General features: G+C 38.8%; 1 protein-coding gene and 1 long non-coding RNA gene across 2 annotated transcripts in view; one reads left to right on the forward strand and one right to left on the reverse strand.

The window, feature by feature from the left end:
- LOC124277431 (glypican-6-like) overlaps positions 1–26506 on the reverse strand; it is a 102382-nt gene that overhangs the window by 27282 nt on the left and 48594 nt on the right. The window contains exons 3-4 of the mRNA XM_046713133.1: positions 19888–20279; positions 7128–7293 (exon numbers count right to left, since the gene is read on the reverse strand). Coding sequence (XP_046569089.1) covers positions 7128–7293; positions 19888–20279 — 558 coding nt within the window. The remainder of the gene's footprint in view (positions 1–7127; positions 7294–19887; positions 20280–26506) is intronic.
- LOC124277442 lies at positions 9902–26064 on the forward strand. The gene is made up of 3 exons (XR_006898823.1): positions 9902–10007; positions 17169–17186; positions 26053–26064. It is a non-coding gene; the product is annotated as an uncharacterized LOC124277442 (long non-coding RNA).

The raw sequence follows: 26506 nt of genomic DNA on the forward strand, positions 1-26506 counted from the left end.
TATATACTCCACAGCCTTTACCTTACACACCTCTCTATATACTCCACAGCCTTTACCTTACACACCTCTCTATATACTCCACATCCTTTACCTTACACACCTCTCTATACTCCACAGCCTTTTACCTTACACACACCTGCCTATATACACACCTTCTCTATATACTGTCACAGCCTCACAGCCTTTACACAGCCTTTACACACCTCCCTATATACTGTCACAGCCTTTACCTTACACACCTCTCTATATACTCCACAGCCTTTACTTCTCTCTTACGACTCCTCCCTATTTACTCCACAGCCTTTACCCTACACACCTCCCTATATACTCCACAGCCTTTACCCTACACACCTCTCTATATACTCCACAGCCTTTACCTATATACACAGCCCTTACACACCTCCCTATATACTGTCACAGCCTTTACCTTACACACCTCTCTATATACTCCACAGCCTTTACCTTACACACCCTCTATATATATAGCCTCTTACACAGCCTATATACTCCACAGCCTTTACCTACACACCTCTCTATATACTCCACAGCCTTTACCTTACACACCTCTCTATATACTGTCACAGCCTTTACCCTACATACCTGCCTATATACTCCACAGCCTTTACCCTACATACCTCTCTATATACTCCACAGCCTTTACCTTACACACCTCTCTATATACTGTCACAGCCTTTACCCTACATACCTGCCTATATACTCCACAGCCTTTACCTTACACACCTCATTAAAACTCTCTTCTCCTGAGATGTTTCTTAGTATTTTGAAGAAATATAAATAAAAATTGGAGGTGAGGTGAGGTGAAATTGGGTTTAACGTCGTGCTTGAGAATATTTCGCTCATGCGACGACGTGCATGCGTGTGTATGTGTATGTGCGGCTGCTTGTACTAGCCCAGACTTAAGCTGGTTTTATAGTGCTAGCCCACTGAGATACCATGCCGCAGTGAAGCATGAATATCCCACTCAGACACATTATACTGACTCCGAGCCGACCAGTCCTTGTTGTACCCATTAATGCCGAATGCCAGGCAGGGACCAACAAGTACCATATTTTAACGTCTTTTGGTATGATGCGGTCGGGGAAGTAAAATTGGAAATTTTAATTTTATTATTATTATTTTTATGTTGACTAGCACATTATTAGCCCCAAAGCTGTACATATTCCCCAGAAGGAAAGTCTTCCATGTGAAAATTGACTAGTCAGATCAGAGACAGGCGTTACAGTGTTTTAATCTGATGACAGGGAGAAACTTGACAAAATCAAGCAAACATTTCATGGGCATACAAAAACTGTAACAGCAGATCACTTGATCCAGTTGAGCTAACAATTCATCCAAAAATCCAAAAACAATCCTACGGTCAACAAAGGGATTGAAATCAAAGAAACTGTAACAAACATTAATTAACAAAATAACTATTAATATTTCCCAATCTGTAATGATATATCGATATACTGACTTCCACTTGTATATTAATGAGCTCATTAACTTGAACTGGAAATGATATAAGAGGTCCTATATCCTTGAATGACCTGCGAGTGTCGACAGCCACCCCTGCAGGATTACGACAGGGGGAAGGAGCTGGGTGAACCATTACAAGACAGCATGAGCCCTTGCTATAAATCTCGCCATTACATTGGGAGCTTAATACCATGTTTTCAGATGTGGATATCGTGTCTGATATTTCACCTCCTGAAAGTGCTTCCCATAATCCTGTAATCCCCTCTGCGGGATACATATGTTATCTCATATGATGTATTCACTGCTAGGGGATATTGCAGCTTATTCAAAGTACCCTATCATCATCCTTGTTATTGGTTATCTAAGTTTGAACGATGTTCAATTGAAATTCGAAATGCTGAAACAAGATGGCCTTGAATCCATCCAACCTGAAATATAGTTCCCTCTCACTCCATGTAGGACAGTGCTTGTATGAACAGGAGATGTCGATCATTAATACTTCCTTTGAAAATATCAGTGTACACAGCCCAGGAGTTAACTCTGATACATACTGAATCTTTCTTCCAGTTACCCCAAGGGGAGATCAATCTTCATTACAGCAGGCTCTTTTTGAATGTTGCCAAGAACGTTTCCATGCTGAGATATATACTGAGAGAAACAAATAAAGGATCACATTTAAATTCAAGTGTTCCTTTATCAATTTCCAGTTTTCATCACCAGCTTTGAATAGCGCTGTGGTGATGAAAACCGGAAAATAATGAAGGAACGCTTGAATTTTCCTGTCAGGGATGAAAAATAACCCATTGCCCGACGTCCGAGTCCAGTGTTTTTTTCTGTCGGGCAAGCAAATTTGTCTATCACACTGTACCGGTGTCCAGTTGACTTTCCAATGTTTATTATATTGTTTATTTAAAAAATCAACAAGAAAACGGCCAGTATGGTGGAAAAATTATCAGGGCAAGTGATTTTACATGTGCCACTGTACTGGTGTACACTAGCAATTTTAAAGTTATTTCCACCCCTTCCTGCGATCCTTTATTTGTTTCTTTCAGTATATCTCAAAGATTTCACTTTTTAATGAATTCTAAAGAGACATTACGTCTTAGTATATCCAAGAATAAAAGCACCTTTATAAAATCCTAATACGTTTTCTGTGACAACCAAAGAAACCTCATCCTCACCCACCTACATGATGCCTGCCTCACCCCAACCATGGCCTTGTCTGAAACTACCAATGATGTTTCTATGCACTCTTCTGAGTCCATGTCACTTTGAAGAAATAGTAATGTACAAAGTAGCCACATATCAACAATGAGGAACAATTACCAAGAGGACAGCTCTGTTTTTCAAGTCATTTCAGTACTCTTTATTAATGTACTTCACAAAAAAAAATAAAAATAAAAAAAATAAAAAAAATAAAAAAATCCAAAACACTGATTTAGCATCTGTCAGTTTGAAATGAAATCACACTGCAAAATATTTTTGCTATAAGTTCAAATATCAACTGTTGTTTCAATGCCTGAGTAGGAACTGGTCTCTACTACCGAGTCTCCACCAATCAAACGATCGGGATTTCAAGAGCTAACTGTTATGGCAATCACTTGTTTCAAGGGGGACTGAATAATTGTTTTTACATGCGATTATTTGTTTTCTCAAGGTCTGGGCGGAGCCTTTTTGCAGAATTGGGATCATCTGGTTTCGACTTTTCGGTGTCTACATCTGGTAGCGTTCCCCGTAATACTGACAGGAACTAGAATCAAAACTTTAGAAAGTCTTGTGGGATAGAATACCAGGACTGGTGCCCATTAAGATTTCTGTTCGGTTTTCGGATGTGAAAGTTTATGTAGAGCACATTCTTGACAAGCGCTGTACACAAAGTTTGTTCTTGAATCATGTGTACGCATACAAAGTTCACTTACAGTGGTCACAGTTGTAACTCTTTCAAAATGTCAGTTTTTCCTTGCACACACTGTGTGCCTCCAGGCCTCAAGTTTGAAACTGTAAACTTTTCTCACAGATGAACGCTCTGGACAGGGATCATCTCAGCTTCTATATTTTTCACTGCAAAGTGTGTAAATATCTTGTTTTTTATCCCCACTTCCAACCCATACAAAAATAGGACAAACGTAAAATAGTTTCAATTTTATTTGCAACGTCATTTGTCGAAAACATCAACCCACAAAGATATCAAAGTCGTCCATACTCTTCTAACTTAGGAGGAGAAATATATAACCAAATGTTTGAACTGTAACATCAAGATATCCCAGAAAACAAAACATTTGAATCCCTACAACAACCTGATATGGAGGCCTGGTACACATAATGGAATTGTTCTGGCAAACCGGAACCACAGAGCTGTTCTGTGAGTGTTCAAAGGCCGTTAGTAACACCTTGCTGGCCGGCCCACTGTTAACACCTGTTTCTTCTACACACACCTCGATCGATCAAAACAAAAACGTTTTCCTTGCCTCAATTTTCCGATGTCTCGTTGGAGGTTAATAACACCAGTGCTAGAAACTACCATGTTTCCTGACTGTGGCCAGGTTTTGTTGCTCTTCAAAGAAGAGCCGTAGTTCCTGGATAATTGGGTTCACATGGCCTCCTGACTCTTTTTTTCTGTGGTTTAATTCCCGGACAGACGAGGGCCTGCCAAGCCAGGTAGGGGAACACTCGTACAGGTGGGGCCCACGTGGAGGGGGGTCGGAATACTTGTTCCGATTCATACTTCACCCAAGCAGCCAAATTCCTTAATGTACATAGGTGAAAGATTACTTTCCCCATAAACAATGCCGGTAGACGGCAAGAAGATATAAAGCAAATGTGTTTGGATTAGTGAAACAGTATTTGGTGGTGTCATTGGCTTCCTAACCTTCAGCTTGGCCTTTGAGTGATAACGTGTGCTGATAATATTAATTACTTGTAGAAATCGGCTGCATTGTTTCCTACAACCTATCCCAACTGTCCTAAGATGTATTTACAAATATTACAACAATGTGTTGGAAATAGAACAGAGGAGTTTTCAACTATTTAGAGTCATTATCGCATTAAAGATGATAGTGTTTACATACTCAATAGGTCTGTACATTTCCCACATGTAAGAACTAAGAATCTAATTAGATTAAGGGTTCAAAACTGTAACAATTTATATAAATCTTCAGTTTCACCTCAATGTACCGGAATATCTCACCTGCAGACAGCCAAATATCTCAACTGTGTAGTGAAATTTCTTACTTGTATGAAGTGACATATCTCACCTGTATCTGGTGTTAAATCTCACCAGTATGAGTGAGTGAGTGAGTGAGTGAAGACTACCCCACCGCCCCTAACCTGTACGAAATGAAACATCTCACCTGTATATAGTGAAATATCTCACCTGTATAAAATGAAATATCTCACCTGTATATAGTGAAATATCTCACCTGTATAAAATGAAATATCTCACCTGTATATAGTGAAATATCTCACCTGTATAAAATGAAATATCTCACCTGTATATAGTGAAATATCTCTCTACTGAGTGAAATATCATGTGTATGAAATAAAATATCTCACCTGTGAAGAGTGAAATGTCTCACTTTTAGATTCACAGGGATAGTGGGCAGCCTATAGTTAAAATTCCTGCTTGTCACACTGAAGACCTGGGTTCGAGTCCCCACATGGGTACAATATGTGAAGCCCATTTCTGGTGTTCCCCGCCATAATATTGCTGGAATATTGCTAAAAGCGGTGTAAACCCATACTCACTCACTCATTAGATTCACAGGGCCTTCTATTGCTCCAAATAGAGTGAGTGAGTGAGTGAGTGAGTGTAGTTTTACACCGGACTCAGCAATATTCCAGCTATATGGCGGCAGTCTGTAAATAATCGAGTCTGGACCAGACAATCCAGTGATCAACAGCAAGAGCATCGATCTGCGCAATTGGGAACCGATGACATGTGTCAACCAAGTCAGCAAACCTGACCACCCGATCCCATTAGTCGCCTCTTACGACAAGCATGGGTTACTGAAGGTTCATTCTAACCCGGACCTTCACGGGTCGACCTGACTAGGATACAATGGGACTTGCTGACAGGGGAGTAGTACATGTTGGAAACAGATGTGAATAGCTGGAAGACCTTTACCAAATATTAACTGATGTGTCGCCTGTGACATCTGGTGATTCATTTGGCAACAGCAAACATGTACCAACAGATTCCACTTGGCTGATAGAAACATGTACCAACAGATTCCACTTGGCTGATAGAATATAACGAACACAGAAATGTTATATGTGAAAGTCGGGGAACGATAAACAGTGTTTATCTGAAACCAGTCTATTTCTATCTGCAGTCCACTATCTGTGAGGTGTGCAGATTCTGATACTCCTTGCAAGGTCAAGGGGTGTCGGGAGCTTACATAAGAATGTATGATAAATCTATTTCGTTAGCAGTGAAGTCATATTTTCCTGGAATCAAGTTCTCCAAACTTAAGATAGTCAGAATTTTGTCCAGTCCTTTGAAATATTTTGTTGACAAACATTATCAGTGATCTTGATGTTGAAATGGAATTGAAATTAAGATATGTTTGTAATCCACAATTGTAATTTGTGAGAGGAATATATGAACACTCGGAACTTATACCACACAAAATATTTCAAATATCAAGGCTTTGCTTTGCTTGTTTAAATTTCAATTTGATAGAACACTTTCACAAACCAGTTAAATGTCAGCTGAATTTGTATGGACCTGCCAAATGTTTCTTGCAAGCAGAACATTCAGATACTGAACCGGTGTTATTTAACAAAATGGCGATCAAAGGCAAACCAACCTCAGTAAACTAGCACCGAAATCTCCATAGGTTTCGACGTGACTGTGATGTAAACACGTTTCACGAACCTTGAGCAGTCCATATATTTATCCACACCTACAAAGCCGCTTACCTAATATATGGGATGCGCAGACAATGGACACTTAGTATTGCATTAACCTACATCTGACACTCGAGACATTTTAGATTAGCATTCATCTTCATCTGCTTCAACTTCTTATCTCCCCATGCCTGAAGAATGTGCATTTGCAACAGCAGCAAAATATTTGGGGCCTTCCAGATAACGCTTTCCGTACACGTAGCTCAGTAAAACACGGTGGCACCAATGCTGCCTGGGACACTCCTTACCATGAGTACCAAAATCAATTTTGTGGGCAGGTAAAAACCAGGACAAATTTGTTGCTTGTTTGTTGTCTTCCACCAGTCTGCCATCAAAATCTGGTGCGGGACAGGAAGAGTGAGTGAGTTAAGATTTAACGTCACATCGGCAATATCTCAGCCATATGGTGACGGCGGGACAGGAAGAAGATCTACAGTCGGGATATGGTGGTAGTTGGTCAAACCAAGTCTAACAACCAGGGCCTAGATTTTCGAAGCTCTCTTAGCAGTAAGATAGGCATAAGTGCCACACATTAACATTAACTTACGACTATCTTAGCGCTAAGAGAGCTTCGAAAATCTAGGCCCTGATCCATTTCGTCACTTTTCACAACAAGCAGCCATGTGTTGAAGACAGGCGGTGAAGAGGCACCACAGAGTTGCTGTGTGGAATCAAACACCTGGCTAACCGCACAGACCACTGAGCCACCCCAGACCACTTGAGTAAGCATTGCTACTTACCGATATATTCGTTCCACACGCTGTTGATGTCTGCCTGGTAGGCAAGGCAGCCCTTCATGGTGTTGAGGCAGAAGTTGTTGCAGGGCTTGGTGCTAACCAGCCCCTGGCAGTGGGGGCAGTACATCATCTTCATCAGCCCTCGTGTACACTGCTCCGTGGCGGGTACCTGCAACAGGACATTGTTGTTGGTGTATGATGTCTATGAGACATGTCTGCATATATCAGGCTAACCTAGAGTATGCAATAAATACTTGAATAAAACACCCAGTGCTTATATGTTTTGGAAGGTCACCTGGTAAAATGATGCTTACATACTGGCATTTATTCAAGGATTTACGGTATGCTTCATAGCATAGCTCCATGGTTATGCTGCAACTAGGCCTCATCCTGGCCAAACTTCAAGATACGGTTCATCATAGCAATGGTCCAAGACCATACCCAAAAATGTAATATGTAAATTTTAATTTGGGTTATATCGGTATTTAACAAATCTTCCAATCTTTCATCAGAAAAAATTAAGGTCATCATTAAAGAAATTGAATAATACAATTTTTGAATGATAATTTTCAAGAACACTTGAGCAAGTCTAGCCTCTGCACCCCAAGATTGGTATCTGTTCATCATCACCCTCCGATATGATAACCAAGATGAATCAATTTATCAACAGCGTAACTTCCTGCACAAACAACATTTTAATTGGGACTATTTCTAGCTGATATGAGCTATTGTATCAACAAGCAGAAAAATTTGGAAACATTCTGCATGTCGAAACATGTCGCTATCTGTAATAAAATGCAAGCAATTTACGTCAATGTCTTGTGAAAACATCAAAGTTAATGCTCTGAAATACGCAAACTGTCTGCGGCATGGTACTGTTTATCAATCCGCCAAGATCCTAACCCCTGGACAACCACCTTTCAACATCGGTCAAACATGTCCCCTGATGGCAGCAGACATCTAAGCCAACATAACCCCAAACATTCACAATCAAATATCATCCATAAATATTTTGGCTATGTATGGAACCCTGCTGAAAATGGCACAGCAAAGGTTGGTGCTATTATCAGGTCTAATCCTGCCCTTCCTGTTTGTGGCATTCAGGATTGCTCTCGCCTTCTGACTAGTAGTAACCACGCTGTAACACTTGTGAAGCAGGTTGTGGCTTCAGGACTCGAACAACTCGGGTCAAATTAATCATTTTCATCTCCTGAACCACGTTGACAGAAATATCCTGCTTTTCTAGTACCGTATTTGACTAAAATGTGCCCCTTCGTATACATAATAAACCTTTGTTATTCGTGGCTGCACCAGTGTGGGTTAAAATGGATGCAGGCGGTCAGCTGATTGACCAGCATCTATGACTGACTGACTGACTGACTGACTGAGTTTAGTTTTACGCCGCTTTTAGCAATATTCCAGCAATATCACGGCGGGGGACACCAGAAATGGGCTTAAAACATTGTGCCCATCTGGGGAATCGAACCCGGGTCTTAGGCGTGACGAGCCAATGCTTTCACCACTAGGCTACCCCACCGCCCCAAACAGCATCTATAATCATCCTCGACTTTGTAGAACACTCCTGAAGAGAGGTCCCAGGGAATCCAATGCATGAAAACTGCAAATTCAGCCGAGTTCAATATTTCAAAATGTGATTTATTACTTGATACTTCAGGAAAACTTGATACTCTTTCCAAAATGTTTAAAATGTGATGTTTTATCCATGCATCTTAACGTCAAAAGCATTTCGAAATATTTCAAAACTGAAAAACATAATATCATTTTACAAATTAAAGTCGTACACCAGCGTTTCAAATGCAGTCAAGCCCCTAACCATGAAAATAATTGCATCACTTCTAACCGTATCAAATTCAAATAAATTACAAGAATTCATCGAGAGAAAATGAGGGAAATCGAATTTCAGCTGGAACGTATGAAAGTGTAATGGCCCTGTTTGTCCTCAAGCCCTTGCGTCCCTCCCTGGACCAGCCAACCATCTGGCACGTGAGCAATGGCGACTGTGTCATGTCCTACATTCTGCTCCATATTTCCCTTGTTGTTGGAAACAACGGCTACAATGTTGAAGGTGTCAGAAAGAAACCGTGGTATAAATAACAATAACTTCCAAAGGGAGATATGTTTACTTGCCACTGCTTTTGCCTTTTGCGTTTTCAGAATGGAATGTGATGCTTATGGCTCAATCAAACATCGCTCATGTTGGCTTTGTGCCTAAGCTCAATAATGGAGGCGTACAATACAGGACATGTAATGAAGATGAAAATAGATGTTTGATTCTGTAGGCAATTACAGATGTACTTATTTTTATGAAACAAGTATCAGAATTCACAGTTCCTACAGAAAGGACTGAGGTTTGATTACGGTGTAATATATCAGTTGAAGAGTTGCGAAACTGCAAGCAACCAGGAGTTGTCACGTATGAAGGTTTCTTATACAGGAATGTTGTTAGTTTTCTATTTTCCACTCTGAAATATTTAGAACTGAGGCCAAATGACGTCAAAACTGATTTGCTGTCATTATATTAACTCTTGTGACATTACTTTTACAAATTTTCTTTGATCTTGGAGCCTTAATTGTATATAAAACTTTGCACTTTATCAGAAAATAATTGCACCATTGCCTACAGAACACTGACAGACACTCCTCTCTCAAAACTTGGTACTTATTACTACAGATTGCAGGCTCGATTTAGTGCTTTGTTACTTGCAATGGTGCAACCCAATATTACAAAGTGCAACCTAGTTATTTGTCAATTTTTTAGACTTCAGCTGGAAAACAGAATGATGAGAAACTGACTTGGAAGAGTGACTCTGATGACTGTATGAGCAGTGACTGAAGGACTTACTGTTCATGACATTTTAGGAAGTAAGATAACTAATCTTATCAGTCCCAGGTTTCTTTTGTTATAATGTTCTAAACTATCAATACAAAAAACTCAAGCATCATATTTTATACAAGATTTTATATTGAGCAGCAGGTGCAACCTGTTTTTATCTGATGTAACAAGGTTTCTACCTAAGGTTGCACTGGGTGCAAGTAGGTTTCATTTCTTTAAATTGAGCCCTGGATTGTTTGTCTGCATACTCAGAAACATCCGAAACAATATCACACGAAACAATATCACACGAAACAAATTCAACAAATTCAAAGTAATCTTCAATTTCAACAACAAAATAACAATTTAACAAAATTACACGTCTTACGTTTTCATTCCCTTCAAGGTCTTTTTAACCTTGAAATCTGTAAAATTTCCCACACTTTTTACAGTTAAGTAATCCCTAATTAGAACTGTTTTCTTGCGTCTTAACTAGCATTTTTTTTCTTGAACGAGTTCCCCATTTTAGCCAGCTCGTTGTGTGTTAAGCTATGACTGCCTTGTCTGCAGACGAGAAATTCAATTCACTGAGCAAACATGACCTTAAATGGGGGAAAACAAACGAATGAACACAAATACATCAATCTGTAGGCTAATAGTTCACCAAGAACAAATTGTCGGTTCTCTTTTCCCACTTGGAAAAGAAAACGTCAGCTCTTCAACTCAGCCTTGAGACAATCATGCACTGAAAATTTGGAACTCGGTCACGCAGACTCATAATTACCGATATTGGTACGTAACGTTGGGAATTATCTTCAGCGGTTTGAAAACCTTTGCAGTGACGCATTAATGATGGATGAAGGAAGTCTTGAACGAAGAAAAATAATGATTCAAGAGCGTTCTTTCATGTAAATGAAACTAAATGAAATTACAAAAGTCTGGCAATATCTGACCTAGTCTGTCATACAGACCCTGAAGCAAATATATCCAAGAAAGCCCACGCAAGTCTAGGAAAAGTGGCAAGTCTGGATTTCCACAGCTTGAAGAAAGACTCGGGGCTCCTTTTCCCTATATTTTATTTTTTTCTGCAAAATATGTTCATTGCAGAGACTAGTTGTTAGTCTATATCTGACCATTCTCACTGATATCTAACACACCACACATACATTTACATTGGTTTAAATAAACGTTGACAGCATGCAATATTTGAGCATATCCTTGGTCAAGACAGCCATTGGCTAAAATTGACCAACAGCCGAGATCACCACCAACCAGTAATATTACTTATCATAGTAGCCAACTTTCCACCTCAGACGTACACACAACACTTTTAGGCCAAATAAAAGAAATGTTGTGGTTCCGATTACACCTCTTTAAAATTTAGGGTAGGTAGGATTTTTTTTTATACATTTTCTTTTAGAAGTACAAACTAAAAACACATTATCAATGTGTAATTGTTTATTCAGTCATGCTTGCGGCCATGATGTTGACTTTCTCTATCAGAATGACCGATGTCAGGAAAAAACAATGGTATCTGAAAGCTTATTTTATTCATACTGCTTGAAAAAAATAGGGTCGGCAACAGAATTCAAGGGTTGGTCGGGTAATCGGAATCACAACATTGTATTTTTAGGCCTTAAGTATATTCTTGATATTACACACCATATAAGATAACTTTCCACCTCAGGAATGTACACCAACACTTTAAGGTATATTCTTGACATCATACATCAAATCTTCAGTGCTTCCACCTCATTATGTTATTACACTGTTTTCAATCCAGAAATATCCGTGTTTAATTGGCTACCATTCTAACAGAGCAGGTGGATATACATCAATACCTTCTCTCACAAATATTTCAAGGATGATAAGAAAGTTCGCCATAATCTTTGAAGACATTCCCTCTGGGATGAACGAATCATACGTGTATCTCTTACAAGCTCACAGTCACACACATCAAAGCTAAACTCCTTACAGAGATAACAAACATGGCCGCCACTTCCTGAATATCTCTTTTTCACTTGCTCCAAAACAATCAGTGTGCCTTTGATGATTCCAGGGACAGTTTATTTTCAATAATTCAACACCTGGATTACTGCATTAAATGTTTTTTAAGTGTTTAATATGTGTCAACGGATTAATAAGTGAAAACAGTTATTTGAACATCTGGGTCTTGAAATATTTTTGTTGTGCACCTATAACAAGCAGTAAAACAGTTGTCTGAGATGAAGGCATTAAGGCTCTTAATGTATAAAATGATGTACAATATACGTCCAACTTAATCATTTGGCTGAGATGAGTGAGCAAATCGTGTATATCAGTAATATATATAAATATCACAAGATCTGCATTCAATGCTTCACTGATCAGTATTATATATCATATCACAGGACCTGTGAAGGTCCGGGTTAGAATATTGATCTTCAGTAACCCATGCTTGTCGTAAGAGGTGACTAACGGGATCGGATGGTCAGGCTCGCTGACTTGGTTGACAAATGTCATCGGTTCCCCATTGCGCAGATCGATGCTCATGCTGTTGATCACTGGATTGTCTGGTCCAGACTCAATTATTTACAGACCGAAGCCATATAGCTGCAATATTGCTGAGTGCCGCGTAAAACTAAACTCACTCACTCATATCACAGAATGTTGGCTTGCCGACACAAATATTAACCGCTCTAGCGAAACCCACAAGCACGAATATAGTGCTGACAAAGAACTTGTGATCCCTGGAACCTGGAAACAAACACAAGGAAAACACAACTCTCACGATCAGCCAGGATCACACAAACCATAGGTGTGGGATTTGCAGAGAAAGGTCTTGTAAACAGGTGTTGCTGTGCATAAGAGAACCGGATTCCAGCCACACATGGAGTGTATCCTTCATGTTGGCAAAGTCCCTGTACCTTCCAAGTCTGCATTGCTTGGAATCATGTTCCTGGAGTTCGTGTTGCTGGACATTCTACTCAGTACAGATGCACCAAGTAGAATGAGTGAGTGAGTTTAGTTTTACGCCGCTTTTAGCAATATTCCAGCAATATCACGGCGGGGCACCAAGAAGAAACGCAGGGACTCAAATTGTGAACACAAACTCATATGTGAAGAGTCCGTTATATATATTCAAACTCTATAAAACAGAACAATCAGCAAGCACCTCAACCATTAGGCCCCCACTTCCTGGCTATCTGCTGCTACCACTGTAAAATCCTTCTGTTAACGAAGTACACCAACTTCGTAATGAAAGTCACACAAAACTGAACCTCAAAATACCATTCAACCTCTACCAGACAGGGACATATAGACAAAACATTTGTTGATATTATAACAAAGATAACAGAAAGAAAGCTGAGCGCAAGTGGAAATTGGATCCAAATGTAACCTCACTGTCGTATGATCCCTGGCACTGCTGACATTACAGAACTCATAAATCTGTTATCCAACTGTTCACATAACATGAACATGACCAATATATAGAACCAAGCAACATTCCTGACTCACTCAACAGCCGACTTTTGCAGATTCCCATGGAAAGCTGGTCTCTGACCTCGGCCTGTGTTACTTATCACACACTGATACATGATCCATGGACCCGTGAAGGTCCGGGTTAAAATATTGATCTTCAGTAACCCATGATTGTCGTAAGAGGCGACTAACGGGATCGGGTGGTCAGGCTCCATGATTTGGTTGACAAATGTCATCGGTTCCCAATTGCGCAGATCGATGCTCACGCTGTTGATCACTGGATTGTCTGGTCCAGATTCGATTATTTACAGACCGAAGCCATGTAGCGGGATTATTGCTGAGTGCGGCGTAAAACTCCCTCACTCACTACATGATCCATGATCCATGACACGGCACATGAAACTGAGTAGCTAATGTTACATATTTCATGACTCTATATGGAAGCATCATTCCAACAAATACTGTTTGCCATTCACCTCATGCTTATTTAACACAACTGTCCAGCTCCAACTGGAAATGTCTGAACCAAGTTCTGCTGAGCGTGTGTGTGGATCAGGTCAGGATGTCTGTGTTCTCCTACCTTGTCTGACAGTAAGACAAAAAGGTGAACGTTCAGGAACTGAACTCTCCACACATAGAAATGAACGCAATCTCTGTTTAACCGCCGACATGCAGGGCCCCTACACCTCACTACACCTGCAGAAGAGTCTTTAACCCCTCTGCCTGACATTTGTTGTCTCTCCCCACCCCAGCCTGCAGCCCCTCCCCACCCTACACCTGCAGAAGAGTCTTTAACCCCCTCTGCCTGACATTCGTTGTCTCTCCCAACCCCAGCCTGCAGCCCCTCCCCTCCCTACACCTGCAGAAAAGTCTTTAACCCCTCTGCCTGACATTCGTTGTCTCTCCCCACCCCAGCCTGCAGCCCCTCCCCACCCTACACCTGCAGAAAAGTCTCTAACCCCATCTGCCTGACATTCAGTTGTCTCTCCCCACCTCTGCCTGCAGCCCCTCCCCACCCTACACCTGCAGAAGAGTCTTTAACCCTCTCTGCCTGACATTCATTGTCTCTCCCCACCCCACCCCAGCCTGCAGTGTCTCTCCCCACCCCCCTGCAGCCCCTCCCCACCCACCCCAGCCTGCAGACATTCCCTCCCCATCCTACACCTCACTACACCTGCAGATGAGTCTTTAACCAGCTCCGTCAGCCAAAAATATTTATTAATAAATCTAACTTAACCATAGTATCAAATTCTGCAATGAGATTTATTCAACACTATCAGTATGACACAATCTTTCCTTAATTGCATTTCTGATACTGTTACCCTCACAACCAATAATATCATGGACCCTCCCACGAAAGTTTACACAAGTATACTCTGAAGTGACATGAGTAAATGTTTAATGCGGATAGTGTCAGTGCATCCACACAACTAATTACATGGCCATCAGCATCGGCTGCAAGTTGCAGCTAATTATGCAGATACATTTCAGGTCCATATGTAACCTGAGAGGCAGTTATCAGGAAGATCTGATATAAGGGCCCTATTATCTCTGGAGGAGAAAATACACACAGCTCCTGGAAAGTCCTTATCTGCCTGGCCTCAACTGCTGCCTTCATAATAAACAAGCTATTTCCCTGAAACTAATTGCAGTCGCAAGTGCTGACCACAGCAAACAAAACAAACATCATACTGGGGAACACACCTCATTTATCTGTTGTAATCGAGGTGATTTCATTTGACCTATCACAATACCGTTACCATGGTGATTGATACTATGTTTATAAATCCATAGAACAAAGTGCATCAGTTACACTTACATTTGTGAGTGTGTTTGAAGTCTAAACAATAACACATTGACATGAGGGATGTAAATTATTAACAAGTTCATTCAATTTACTACTATTCCCTGCAGCCACAGAGATTGATATCGTAAAGACAGTATTCTGATTGGTTAATCCCCCAAGGCAAACAATTCTGATTGGAAGGTAACATGTAACAAAGTATTGTGATTGGTTAATCCCTTGACATGTTGCTGGAATATCACATCTGATGTGCTTCAATGATAAATGTAGCTGCACTTTGTAAGCTTTGACTTCTGTGCCCACATCACGATGACTTCCACTACCTCCAACTTTGAATGTCAAAAGGCTGCTCAATATCCATAACAACACAGATTACGTTTCAGAAAAAACATTCTCCTACAAATTTCACTTGTCAGTTGGGACATAAGTATTCAAATTATTGATGATTACGGGGTCGAGTTCCCCTACTTTCCCTGTGGTAAACTCTTATATATACATCTATGGTAAAGTCATATATACACATCTGTGGTAAAAGTATATATGTACATCATCTGTAAAGGTAAGAGTCATGTATATACATCTGTAGTAAAGTCATGTATATCTGTAGTAAAGTCATGTATATCTGTAGTAAAGTCATGTATATACATCTGTGGTAAAGTCATGTATATACATCTGTAGTAAAAGTCATATATATCTGTAGTAAAGTCATAAATATATACATCTGTGGTAAAGTCATGTATATACATCACTGTAGTAAAGTCATGTATATCTGTAGTAAAAGTCATGTATATACATCTGTGGTAAAGTCATGTATATACATTTGTAGTAAAGTCATGTATATCTGAAGTAAAGTCACTCCAGATATATACATCTGTGGTAAAGTCATGTATATACATCTGTAGTAAAGTCATATATACACATCTGTAGTAAAGTCATATATACACATCTGTGGTAAAGTCATATATACACATCTGTAGTAAAGTCATGTATATACATCTGTAGTAAAGTCATGTATATCTGTAGTAAAGTCATATATATACATCTGTGGTAAAGTCATGTATATACATCTGTAGTAAAGTCATATATACACATCTGTAGTAAAGTCATGTATACACATCTGTGGTAAAGTCATATATATACATCTGTAGTAAAGTCATATATACACATCTGTAGTAAAGTCATGTATACACATCTGTGGTAAAGTCATATATACACATCTGTAGTAAAGTCATATATACACATCTGTAGTAAAGTCATATATATACATCTGTGGTAAAGTCATATATATACATCTGTAGTAAAGTCATATATATACATCTGTGGTAAAGTCATATATATACATCTGTAGTAAAGTCATATATATACATCTGTGGTAAAGTCATGTATATACATATGTAGTAAAGTCATATATATACATCTGTGGTAAAGTCATATATATACATCTGTGGTAAAGTCATATATATACATCTGTGGTAAAGTCATATATATACATCTGTAGTAAAGTCATATATATACATCTGTGGTAAAGTCATGTATATACATCTGTAGTAAAGTCATATATATACATCTGTAGTAAAGTCATACACATCTGTAGTAAAGTCATATATACACATCTGTAAAGTAAAGTCATGTATACACATCTGTGGTAAAGTCATATATATACATCTGTAGTAAAGTCATGTATATACGTCTGTAGTAAAGTCATATATATACATCTGTGGTAAAGTCATGTATATACATATGTAGTAAAGTCATATACACATCTGTGGTAAAGTCATATATACACATCTGTAGTAAAGTCAAATATATAGACTTCTGTAGTAAAGTCATGTAAGCCGTTGGTAAAGTCATATATATATAACCTGTGGTAAAGTCATCAATGAATGCAGCAGGCAGGGAGAGTGTTCCTTGGTCCAATATCAACATGGAATACGACAGTTTCAAGACAAATGTGAACCAGTCAGTGAATACGAGTTCTACAGCTGCTCATGCTATCAACCACTGGTAAGCCATGTCCGGGTAAAGAAGTTCAGGGTCGTAGATGTAACAAAACCAACTTGTCAAACAGTACTCACTCCCCTCCCTGCCTTTCAATTCCCTGCTACTCTCTCATCAATCATCATTATCCCTTATCTGCCTAATCTTGGAGCAGGGATATAAAATCATTACTACGCCTCTTCTCCATCACCTCATCTATGCTATAACCTAATCAGGTTTGGGTTTGATAGTAGCTTTAGGGGGAACATTATTTCATGTACCAGCCTCCTACAACAATCATGTTCAATAATTGCCACTGTGTCCAATCAGTGCAATCAATGGGGTACAACATGACTACATAGCACTCTCTATAATGACCATACATCCACTCAGCCTTGGGTTGGGTATATACTACATACAGCCTCCATTATATACTCAGCCTCTGGGTTGGGTAATGTATATAGTACATCCACTCACGGGTTGGGTATTGTATATATACCACTCAGCCTCGGGTTGGGTAATGTATATACTACATACACTCAGCCTCGGGTTGGGTAATGTATATACTACATCCACTCAGCCTCGGGTTGGGTAATGTATATACTACATCCACTCAGCCTCGGGTTGGGTAATGTATATACTACATACACTCAGCCTTACACAGGGTTGGATAATGTATATATACTACATACACTTATAAGAGATAATGCCTACATACACAGGCCTTATATGGGATAATAATGTATATACTACATACACAAGCCTTATAGGGATAATGTATATACTACATACACAGGTCTTATATACACAGGGATAATGTATATACTACATACACAGGATTATATGGGATAATGTATATACTACATACACAACTCCTGTAATGCAGATAATGCATATACTACATACACAAGCCTTATATGGGATAATGTATATACTACATACACAGGGCTTATGGGATAATGAGATACTAATACACTCATATACTACATGCACAGGGCTTATATGGGATAATGGGTAATGCTTATATATACTATATACCACTACACAGGCCTTATATGGGATAATGTATATACTACATACACTCAGCCTCGGGTTGGGTATTATAATATATACTACACACACAAGCCTTATATGGGTAATGGATATACTACACACACAGACCTCTTATAAGAGATAATGTATATACTACATACACAGGTCTTATATGGGATAATGTATATACTACATACACAACTCCTGTATGAGATAATGCATATACTACATACACAGGGCTTATATGGGATAATGTATATACTACATACACAGGGCTTATATGAGATAATGTATATACTACATACACAGGCATTATATGAGATAATGTATATACTACATACACAACTCCTGTACGAGATAACGGATATACTACATACACAGGCCATATATGGGATAATGCACATACTACATACACAAGCCTTATATGGGATAATGTATATACTACATACACAAGCCTTATAGGATAATGCATATACTATACACAGATATATGGGATAATGTATATATACTACATACACAGGGCTTATATGGGATAATGCATATACTACATACACAAGCCTTATATTGGATAATGCATATACTACATACACAAGCCTTATATGGGATAAATGTATACTACTACATACACAGGGCTTATAAGGATAATGTATATACTACATACACAGGGCTTATATGGGATAATGTATATACTACATACACAGGGCTATATGAGATAATGTATATATACTACATACACAGGGCTTATATGGGATAATGCATATACTACATACACAAGCCTTATATGGGATAATGCATATACTACATACACAAGCCTTATATGGGATAATGTATATACTACATACACAGGGCTTATATGAGATAATGTATATACTACATACACAACTCCTGTACGAGATAATGCATATACTACATACACAAGCCTTATATGGGATAATGCATATACTACATACACAAGCCTTATATGGGATAATGTATATACTACATACACAGGGCTTATATGAGATAATGTATATACTACATACACAGGGCTTATATGAGATAATGTATATACTACATACACAACTCCTGTATGAGATAATGGATATACTACATACACAGGCCTTATATGGGATAATGCATATACTACATACACAAGCCTTATATGGGATAATGTATATACTACATACACAAGCCTTATATGGGATAATGCATATACTACATACACAAGCCTTATATGGGATAATGCATATACTACATACACAAGCCTTATATGGGATAATGTATATACTACATACACAAGCCTTATATGGGATAATGCATATACTACATACACAGGGCTTATATGGGATAATGTTTATACTACATACACAAGCCTTATAAGGGCTAATGCATATACTACATACACAGGGCTGATATGGGATAATGTATATACTACATACACAACTAACTCCTGCATGAGATAATGCATATACTACATACACAGGGCTTATATGGGATAATGTATATATACTATAATGCATATACTACATACTCCAGTTTGCATGGGATAATGCACATACTACATACACAACCCCTATATGACATAATGCATATACAACATTCTCCACAACCACATATCTTAAGGTCTACGAACAACACAAATATACCTACACCTACTTAAAGGAATGACCACTTACCTCCATAACGTTCATAATGACGTCCCGTCCAATGGCAAGTCCCTGTACAAATGTCCGAGCTGCAATGAATGCTCTCCTCACTTGGATGGACAGCTTCACAGGTACATCCCCAAAAGGTTTTAACTCGTCCATGCGATCCGTGACACATGCCATGTATTCTTCGTCAAAGGCGTATTGAGTATTTATAAGTTCAAACATTTTCTGTAAAAGTCTGCTGAAAAAGTTATCCATAACATCCTTTAAGTTTTTGTCCTTGCCCTTGTAGTATCCTCTCAGATCGTCGAATAGATCTGTGAATATGTGTGCATTTTGTTGGTATAGCAGTCCGTATGTTTTAACAAACATTTCATGTAGATCTCTTCTGGCATTATCCAACAATTCTGTGAAAAATTCTGAAAACACAGATAAGAAAAATATTGTTAGACATGATGTCTGTGACAGTAAGCAAAGATTCTGTACCTCTACTTCATCACTTAGACGAGATAGAGATGACAAAACTTCATGGATGATCAACTTGATATTTTAACAATGGCGATGTTTCAGTATAGATGTTTATACCGTTTTCATACTAGAAAATGGTATAAGCATCTATACCAAAATGTCGCCATGGTTGAAAACGGTTTAAGGATCTATACCGAAACGTCGCCCTGCTGGAAAACGGTATAAGAATCTATACCGAAACGTCGCCATAGTTAAAATATAGAAGTTGATCATCCTTAGTTTTGTCACAGCTAAACCACCAACTTCTAGAATGTCACTAAAACAAAATTAGACGAGATACTTGAGACAGGTGACATTTATAAGAAGCATTTGTAAGAGGATTCAAATTTACCATTTATACATTCATCGCCTGTCTGAAATAGCGGATATTGAATTATTAACCGTACGTTATAATGGTGAAATGCCACTCTCACATCAGAGTCTGAAGGTGGAATCAATTTGTGATAGCCTCATAATAAATATAGCATGTCTGAGGTATATCGCCTACATGTGTGTTATTACATCCATAAATCATAAGCCAATTTGTATATAATACCATCCCGCTGATCCAGACTTAACATCAAGCACGTTCAGCGCAATAAACTGTACGTAATGAGGAAAAGATCCCTCGAATTACCCAGATCATAGCATAAAAGTGGAGTAAATATATACACATATATGCCTTGTGCAATAATCCGTACAGTTCTTTTTTGCAGGCAGAGCAGAGAGGTTTAAGTCAGATGGTATATGAAAGAGGCAGCAAAGTATCTCTCCAGATCTTTTTACAACACTTGATCAAACTCTCCACCCCATTGCAGGAAGGTTTCCAGGCATTTTATTGTTGTCAATAAATCTTAGAGCACCGGATTCCCACAAAACCAGCTCCCTTATCTGGCGCAGAGTCGTAAAAGATAACACTACCTTCTTAATTCAACAAATATGTACACGTTCAGCGTTCAGAGATGCCAATAAAACTTGTTCAAATCCAGATCACGAACAAACAGAATTTCACTTCATGTCATACCCCTCTCATATTGTAGACCTATAATTAACTTTATAGTAAACTGACCAAAGATCTACTTGCCCGATGTAATGTAGGGTCAAACTTCATGGGATGTTTTAGTGAAAGCTGTTGATTTCCTTGCTTTGTTTTATCCTACAGGTGAGGGAGTGAGAGACAAGCTGAGATTTACGGCTGTCTGATTTTCAGGGTTTTATTAACTTTTCTAAATTTCTTTATTTTTCGTATATGCTTACATAGTTTTACACGCAATAGTATTCATACAAATAATAAGGTATTTAAATACCTCCATTTATACAATTTATGATGTATGTGTACTTTGTTAACTTCTCAAATTCTGATCAGGAACATCACAATTAAGCAACACACATTGAACACATTTTTGGAATGAAACCTGGTCTCCAGTGTGACATGTTCTCTCTAGGCTAAATATTTAGGTGTATGGTTCAAACTTTCCATTGATTTCTTTTGTTTCAACATTCTGATATTTTTTCAGAAAAATAAACAATGAAACACGGTCAATAGTTCCAAGGCAATCACTACACATGAACTGTTTTGTTTGATAATCATGTTGATCAACCAGTCAACTCCTGCAGCCCTGTACGTGCCAAGACCATTTGTAAATCAAGGAATAAACTTGTTTTGGCCTAAATGACCGAAATACTTTGGAAGTATTGACATTTCTGGTCTGTTGCTGTTTGTTGACTTTGGTTTACAGCGGCTCCAGAATAGCCACTCCAGAGTGTGGGTGGTGTGGACTGTGGGTGGTGTCAACTGCTTATCACCGTGGCATCTGAACATGCAGGTCACATGACTGACACCCAGGTCACATGACTGGACAATGGATCACATGGCCATTGTCTGTGCATGTCTCACCATATGAGAAGTCAAGACAGACACGACCAGAATGTGGCAGTTAATCAGTGTCTTCTTACATTTCGGATTTCAACAGCAGCTGAATTAGGGTGGAGTGGCTAAAAGTCCATTGGCTCATTGAGAGATGCTATTTCTGAATCTGCAGGAAATCTGAAATTTAATTAACCTACAATTTCAGAGAAACGATATAAGATTGTTTACAGTTTATATGGTCAGTCTTGTTACCAGGGGTTCAATTTTTTCTTTAAAAAGTCAATTGCCACAGGGCAAGTGACTTTAAGAAACTATGGCAATTGACTTTAAGAAAGTAACTTGCCCTGACTAATTTTCCACTTGCCCTGATTTTATGAAATAATCATGATGATGTAATTATGAAAGAATAACTCGACAAGGTATTTGATGTTTATGTTTACAGGAGAAAGATAACTCTATTTTATTATCATTGGGAAATTTAATAGCTACATTTTGAGCAGATATGAAATGAAATCCAAGTTTATTTGCAGTTTGAAACCATAAGTGAAATTATCTAGTAGCCCACGGACAAGTAGGATACCATTATTTGATTGCCCGAAATGAAAACTGACTTGTCCCAGGCGTCGGGCGATGGGACTTTTGAAACCCCTGGTCACACTGTACCACAAATCTCCATTTGTCTAAGAATTTTGTCTTTTCATGGGGAATATTTCAGGATTGCCAAAACCATCTCACAATTTTTTTTACATTAACATGATAAGTAGCATCTAATTTCTTCTTTCAAAAGTGGAGAAAATCCCTCATAAAACAATCACGAGGAACCAACACTAGGGCAGATCTGTCACACAGTCTGGACAATTTACATCATGAAGTCCCATCATTAATAGTCATGCAAGGGAGGGCCTGGTATGCTTATTGTTACAACAAAATGCTTCCCCAGAAACTGCTTGCATATTCATCATTGTGACACTGATGTACTGCTTCCCTACAGAGTGCTTGCAACTACACGATTTGTGGTAGCTAGGTACTGCTTTCCTAGAAACCTCTTGCACAAGCATGATTATGGTAGCAGTGTACACTTTCCTACCAACTGTTTGCATGTACATAATTGTGGCAGCTAACCTCTGTTACAGCATGCTAATCTGGTCATCCTATGCCCCACCATCTTGTAGCCAGCAGGAGAGATTGCGGCATTACAGAGCCACAGTTTAACTGTTGCTTCAAAGGCAGATCATGATTGAGGCAATTTATGATGTCCTATCCCTGTCATAAAACACATGCCGTCCCATTGTTCCTGTGCTACGGGGCACAGGAAGTCCCACTGTTCTCAATGGGAGGATAGTTCACACTGGGGATATCGGCACTGCAAAGCTGTCACTCTGTTCCCTCAAATCCTCACATCTACCTTGTGGCATTCATAAGTGGAGATTATTACACATTAAAACCGACACTATAGCACTTACTCCTACCAACTTGCCCATCACCGTGTTTACCTGATGGAGTGAATAAGATTATGTCCAACTTTTATCATTGAAGCGATGAGATACTCATAGCATTTGGCAAGACGGTGTGAATGTTCCATTTCTCTTATCCATTAGGTACATGATTTTCATCACATACACATCTATGTGCTATACACCCGTAACATTATCATATCTGTTACGAGTGTGAATCGTATGATAATAGATATACATGTTTATATGTTATTTCATCAAATCCTCTACTTATGTGATGTACCCACTTTTGTAACATTTATATTCATCTATTACTCGATATACACATATATTTTTTATCACATCCAGTACTAACATGATATACACACTAATGTAACATTATCGTATATGTTAGTCGTATGATATACACATTCATATACTATTATTTCATCAAATCCTCTACTTACAAGATGTACACATTTATGGAAATATTCTATCTTCCCACTATTCAATATAAGAATATTTCTGTAACATGTGATAGTCAAATTGATGATTTTACAGATTATTCTCTAAAGGAACCAACAGCTTGTCGCTCCTAGCAACAATGATGCTGTTGATTAATGATATTACTGACTGAAGTTTGGCCAAGTGAAGATATCTGTTTATTATCACTTGGAGATAAATGACGTAGCAGAGTATATATACTGCATGTTTACGTATAAAATTCCTGAAGATCTTGAAGTATTCACCCTGCCACTGAGGAGGCGTTTATGCTCTTGCATTCTTTTATTGCTGTCTTTCATTTTTAAAACGCTGCTCAATGCTTATCATTCAATCAATCCTTCCATTTGTGAACACTGTTGATATCAAAACTGACTTTCAAAAAACATTTCGTCTGCATGCTTCTGTCTCTAATCCACCACTCAGATTTCAGTAAAACTTTGTATAGCCACATTGTTACATAATCTCTCTAATTAACTTACTTCCTAAATCGACAAAGCCGACTCACAAGGTATACTTATCATATAAAATTTCCGCTTGGGGGAACACTTCATTTACAAAGTTCAAACAAATTTCTCTCTATTTATTTCCTTTAAACACCCACCATTTGTAAGAAAAATCTCCTTGAGGACAAAACAGAACGTCAAACATTGACCCCTGAACCATGCAATCCAAAGTCTCATTCAAAAGCCAAGCCCCACTCAAACAAAGGGTGTCTTGAACTGACACAATGACTGGTGAACTGTTTTGGGCCTCTGCTGTGCGACACAGCAGTTTTACAGGGGTGTAATTATCCCCTTGAAAAATATGAATCAAGGGTGACATTTCATGTCGGTATCAAAGCTGGAGTGAAAGCATCAGGCAGGACGACGCAGTAACCTTGCACATGTTGACTTTTGGGTGTGGAATATAAGTTGCATTGCCTTAACCTCTAGCTTGTCTTTCATTAGTCTTCCCAGGTGCTGGTCAAAGATGCTGAAACTGTTTCACACACAGCCTGGTCAAACAAAGCAGTATGGTATATACATCGTATATCCCACCTGATGGGCTACGTGGTCGAAGGTGATATTAAAGCTCTGTGTGGTCTCCATACACCCAATACAGAATCACAGCCCCCTCTACAATGGCAGGCCAGTGAAAATGCTTCAATTTGCTTTGAATACCCTCAAGATGAAACTTTGCATCATAGCACAAGGATAAAACATTTTCAGCATCTTCATAATGCCTTAGATCCAGACACTGGACCAGTATTATCTACCACAATGAGGACAGTAATTGCCGAGGGTGCTCTGCTTCGATGGATTAGGCATCAGGAGGACAGAGCTGGGGCGAGTCTGGTATTTTAATAGGATCTTGACAATTTTGTATCAGATTTCCACAAACTATGCATGATAAAACAAAGATTAAGAATTTCCCTGTTGACAAAGAAGACTTTCTTCAGACTGTCAGCCATCACATATTGAAGATTAGTTGTTGGAGCAGTAGCTTCGCGGGTCATGTCGGGACAGACGTGGCTGTGAATGAGTTGTGTTTGTATTCAGTGTTGTTCAATAGGACTGTGTGGGTTACAGGAAAGATGACAAAGTACACAAGATGTCACGCCAACAAAGCTTGTCTCCTGTGCTGATGATCATGATCGGTACACATGTTGGCTTGGGGAAGCTGAAGCCAGTCGTTTCAAATTTCAAATTTCATGTTAACTGGGTTTAAATAATTTTTCAGATTCCACTTCTAAATGTTAAGTGTGGACTTATGTAAAAGATCTTCTAACAAGGAATTATAATGTTTCAGATGAATCAAAGATTGATCCTCAACAGTCTCCTGACTTGGGTCATGTTTCATTGGTTAAGTCGAGTATCTGTATGTTGGGGTAGTTTTGAGGTGAGAGAACGTGCACGAAAGTACACGTATCGGAACGTTGAAGGAGCTTTATTTGAACTGACAGGTGTACTGTGAAGTTGATCACTGCAGCCGTGAGAACATTGAGCTTTATTTGAACTGACAGGTGTACTGTGAAGTTGATCACTGCAGCCGTGAGAACATTGCTATCCAATTCATCAAGCTGACACAGGTAACTACCATGGCTGCTGAAGAGTTCTTATTTCACCTGAGTGAGTGAGTGAGTGAGTGAGTGAGTGAGTGAGTGAGTGAGTGAGTGAGTGAGTGAGTGAGTGTAAGAGAGCAAGTCCAAATGATCAAAAGTGGGGACATTGAAAATTGCAACGTGGATTTGGAGCAACGCTTAATTCAAGTGGTCCTATTAATGTACAGACTAGAAATGCAATTACTCAGCTACTAGCATTACTCCAATATGGACTCGTGACAAGAAAAATAT

Source organism: Haliotis rubra, unplaced genomic scaffold (genome assembly GCF_003918875.1).
Source record: "Haliotis rubra isolate DU_JTF1 unplaced genomic scaffold, ASM391887v1 Scf106, whole genome shotgun sequence".
Lineage (NCBI taxonomy): Eukaryota > Metazoa > Mollusca > Gastropoda > Lepetellida > Haliotidae > Haliotis > Haliotis rubra.